We start from the raw sequence: 5126 nt of genomic DNA on the forward strand, positions 1-5126 counted from the left end.
TTATGGAGAGTTAGGAAGGCTTAGTTTTAAGACAATAAGATACATGATACAATTAAATACTGGGTGAAACTATTGCAAAGTAATGAAAGTAAATATTATAAAAAGGTTTATAACATGCTGAAAACACATATGCATCAGCATCCTAACAAACCAAATTGGCCTTCACTCACAAAAGACCTACTTTATAGTTTAGGTTTATATGATGCCTGGTTTTATCAAGAAATTGGAAATGTTTTTTTGTGTCTTGTTAAACAAAGGTTAAATTATAGTTTTATTCAAGATTGGCAAAGTAGATTAGACATGTCCAGTAGGGTTAGGTTTTACAAAAATATGTCAGAATTAAGATTTCAACCATATCTCAACATAATAAATATTACTAAATTTTGAATGTCGGTGTCCAAATTTTGGCTATCTTCACATAGATTAAGCATTGAAACGGGACGATGGAATAGACCGCAATCAACGCCCCTAAATGATCGTAAATGCACTGTTCGTTCCATATTAGAAGATAATTGCCATTAACTTCTAGAATTCACATTATTTAATGAGGAAAGAATGAGATTTATACTTAGGTATTATTGACAACATCCTAGTATGTATGACTTAATTGCGTTGAGCAATACAGAAAATTAAAATATTTTTAAAAAAATCTGAGTTTGTTTATATACAAGGCTTTCGAACTTAGAAATGTTGCATTATATCCAACATAAGTATGTGTGTGTGCTTATATGTGTATATGTATGTTGTTATGTTTATGTATATGTATATGCATATAAAACATAAAAACTTATATGCCATTTATTGAATTGTTAAAGTTTTGGTTATTGTGAGTTGTGGTATGCTAGATGTTGTATGTAGTGTATTTGTCGCCATTTTTGGTATGATATTCGGCCACATGGGTCTATGATCTTCTGGTAAATAAATGATCTGTTCTGTTCTGTTCTGATCTGTTCATATCTTGTCGAGGAAAATACGACATTCAACCCTACTTATAATCTACAATGGTTGTTTTTCCTGTCTGGGATAAGTTCATTTGGGCACAAATTTCTCACGTAATTCAAAACTTATGTCCCACTGGTGCGAGCGATTTACAAAATAATTTGTGTAAGTTGACAACACGAGACGAGGGGAAGAATATGTTATCACTCGTAAGTATTCCCCTGTATGAGGGCCGGTTTTTGTAGCTTTTGACTGCATTCCTCTTAGTAAACCATATTTTGCATGCTTGATTTGTCTTTTGACTACAAATTGACGAACTAGCGTAAATATATTCCAAATTCAAACAAGTTAACGGCCAGTTGAAATTGGATATTGAACATCTCGCGGATCACGCCAATATAAACATTATTTTATGAAGAATATACATTGTATTTTTCCATATATTGATTTTGAGCGTCATTTCCGCATTGAATAAGCAAATGAAGGATTTGAACTCCCAAATCTATCACCTTCTTCCGTCAACAATGCCACTCTTCACATCCGCTGTTTTAGGATATAGAACCAAAATGTAAGTACACTTACTGAAACAATAAATGAAATACAAAAAAGCTAAGAAGAAGAGAAAAACATGAATTGTACTCATTTGCGTCTGTCGATTTTTATTGTAACGAGTGGAAAATACGTTTATAACAATTTGAATGACAACTACGTCACAAGTATGGGCCTTGTTTGAGAAATGTATTATAAAAATTGTGAACGGCTTAATGATTAAAGAATTATAGCCGTGTGTTTGCACTGGTGTTAATTTATTTAAGTTTGAATCAATATTAACATTGTCTGACGAAACCATTCATACCCAATGTCGTAAAGGTCGATGTGGTGCGTCGAATATCCCGACATTGCTTTCCTGAGTGTTAGAACCTTGTATTGGTCCACGTACTTCAATGACAGGTGATCACAGGTTATTGTTCGCTTGTAAACCTTGTATCGTAAAATATCATGCACTCGAGTTTGGATACATTGATCGTTCACCTCGACCAATGATAGAAGGCTCCTTACTCTCGTTTGTGATATTTTGAGGACAGCCTGTTAACCTCGTTTCAGTAAAGTATTCCGCACATATGGTAGACGAATCCTTAGTCTCGTTTGTTTTATTTTAAAGACTGTATGTTTACCTCGTTTCAGTTTAGATACCTTTCACCTCGACCTATGATAGAAGCATCATTACTTTCGTTTGTGATATTTTATGGACATTCTGTTAACCGCACTCGAGTTTGGATACACATATTTTCCAATCAGTCATATAGCAGATAAGGAGAATCGCCCACAACCCTATCTACCATCCCTTCGATTTCTTAGAAATCGGAGTTACGGATATTTCTGCTCGTATTTGCCTATATATGGCTATTAACACTAAGGTGAAATAAATTCACAATAAAACATTTCTGGGATTTCTTAGCATACACAACACAATGAATATTTACTGATTCCTTGAAAGAACGATCGTTATTGGCCTCCAGCATCTACTCAATTGTTGTTCGGAAAAAATGAAATCATTTGTGCTGTTTTATTGCCTCGTTCATATTCTTTTATATATATTGCGATATATATATTGCGACTCATAAGACCATTATTCCAACTTTTTTTTCATTTTGGGAGCAAACAATGGGCTTTTTTATTCACGTAATTAAAATACGGATATTTTTGAAAGGATTCACCTGCGTTCAAACTTTATCATACTGTCCATCCCTTCATCTTTTAGGCTGTCTATATGAATTTCTTAATGTTTAAAACCATCCATTTATGCTTTGTAAGCATGTGCACATTTGTGTGATTAAATGTCTGACAGATAGTTTCATATAATGAGTGTGCATTGGCATTATTCTCTCTCAAGAGACACATCAGTCTGTGTTAAATTTGTGTTGAAACTAAAACAATATCGGTATTGAGCTAGAAAACATATATGGTAACACTAGGCTTGCGGAAACGGCTTTTTGTATTAATATCTCAAACAGTGATCTTTATGAATCTTTGATTTCGTTCATTCTGCTTCTTCGTCGCGAAGTTTCAATGACATTAATGAGACATATAAGAGTATTCAGTGTTCACCATTTTGTGTCAATCAGGAAACCATACATCCTAACCTAGATATCTTACCAGTGAAATATGGCAATACCTGGATTGTGGATATGTCTCTTTTATCTATAAAGTTTTAGTATTAGTCTTCTTTCCATTATCATTCAGGACCCAATACAATATCCTTTCATTTTAGGATCTATTTTATTTTCCCGTGCATTGGTTGTATTCCACACATACACATACATGATGGTACAAAAATGATAAAAATGTTGACAATGATGCCTACTCAGCCGTATGATATGTGCATAAGATAAACATATTATTAAATAAGTGTGTGGGCAAAACAAGTTCGAGGTTAACGCCGATCTTGTCACTATGTCAGATTCTATAAAACTTTAAAATATACCGTTAAGATTGTACGTTTTCACACATACATAAAGCTTTTAGGGTTCCATTTTAAAACATGTTTAAGAATTCGTTTTAAAAAACGTTGTTAATCTGGTGTCTGAAGGAGAGTCTGGGGAAAAACTGTAGTTTCGTCTGATGACTCGCACTTTACATATGTGCATAAGTTGTTTAACTTCACATCTGAACTGTTTGGTCGAGGCATAGAATATGAACACACTGAGTGCGTGGTGTGAAGCTCCGAAGATTTCTATGATCATCCGACATCCCCAATAGCGAATGAAAGCTATTTTCTGGGGATCATGGGTCATCTCCGCCAGTGGCATTAATGCCCCAAAGCTGAATACATCAAAATTGTGGATTGTGTACATAATTGAAATTGGTAGCTGAGTTAAAATCCTGAAGAAAGAAATACTCAGAAGAGTTTTTATGGCTGGTTTTCTGACTTTTCCGTTCTTGTGAATCTGCGAATGCCTGTCATTAGAACTTAACTGAGAACGCTGCTTTAATGTACGGCTGGTCTGTGCAAGCACAATAATATTCATAATAAGAGATGTTACTGGAACAATAACGAAGATAAAACTTTCCGTCATGTACGACCATATTTCATAGAAATCTATATATTGCAAGCTTATTTCACAAAATCCATCCCCATCAACTTCCCAAAAGAGTCCTTGTGGTAGGGTCAAGGTAACAACGAGTGTGGCAATGATGATGATCACTTTTGGTGCCCTCTTATGTTTACTGAACCGCTCTCCCTGAAATGGTCTTACAATGGAAATGAGCCGTTCTGCCGTAAATCCAAGAACAAGCAACTGGCTTGCGTACTGAGGAATGAGATTTAATATGTTCCATAACTGGCATATGCCCGTTACACCAACCGACTCTAATCCCCAGTAATACTTAAGATAGAAAAATACGTGCAAAACGTGGTATCCTATGTCACAAAACGTTATGCTGACGAGATACAATGCAGATGAATTGAGTTTCTTCATGTGAGATTGAGTCCAAATCCGCATTGAGATTATGTTTCCTATTACTCCAATTGTGTACCACATGATGTGGACCACACGTCCTAGCATCACTATAGGGTACAGATGGAAGAGTGTAATGGCGTATATTGGTGGGACCCCGCCGTAGTCACGCTTAAACCAGCTATGGTCCACCCACGTGACATTATCCACAACGGACGTGTTTTCCACAGAGTAGGTCACATCCATATTTCAATCTGAAACAAAATTAACAATTTCATTATATTGAATACTTTGCAAACATGAACGATATGGTTGTGTTCTTTCTTCTTTCTTCTTTTACATTGAAATACTGTTCATGTTTTTATATCATAGTTTACTGGATATGGTAATAAGTTATGGTGAATATGATTTGATTAATTATAATATCATTTATTTCATGGAAATAAATTAAAACATTACCTATTAGCATATCACACACCGAGGATGGTGGAGACAAACATTTATATTATAACAATATTGCAAAAATAGTGTTTTTCATTAAAAATCAAGTCTAAAAAAATGTAAGTTCAGAACTTAAAACATTTCTTAAAATCATACTTAGTCTTAAGGTTAAAATAAAATGCATAAGAAAGTTTAAGACTTACTACGTTTTCCCCCAATTTTGTTGTAAACTGCCAAAGGAAATATGTCTAAGCATGCACATTAACACAATTTTAAATCTAGCCTAAT

The 5126-nt window shown here is 34.4% G+C and overlaps 1 protein-coding gene across 1 annotated transcript; it reads right to left on the reverse strand.

Moving 5' to 3' along the window:
- Window positions 1-3485: 3485 nt before the first annotated feature.
- Window positions 3486-4643, reverse strand: LOC128225965 (uncharacterized). The gene has a single exon (XM_052935858.1). The coding sequence runs from the start codon at window positions 4641-4643 to the stop codon at window positions 3486-3488; it is 1158 nt and encodes a 385-aa protein (XP_052791818.1).
- Window positions 4644-5126: the final 483 nt, after the last annotated feature.

The sequence above is a fragment of the Mya arenaria genome, chromosome 3 (genome assembly GCF_026914265.1).
Source record: "Mya arenaria isolate MELC-2E11 chromosome 3, ASM2691426v1".
Taxonomy (NCBI): Eukaryota; Metazoa; Mollusca; class Bivalvia; order Myida; family Myidae; genus Mya; species Mya arenaria.

Excerpts from the sequence above, each read along its gene's own strand:
- LOC128225965 (XM_052935858.1), bottom strand. The coding sequence starts at position 4,643 with ATGGATGTGACCTACTCTGTGGAAAACACGTCCGTTGTGGATAATGTC.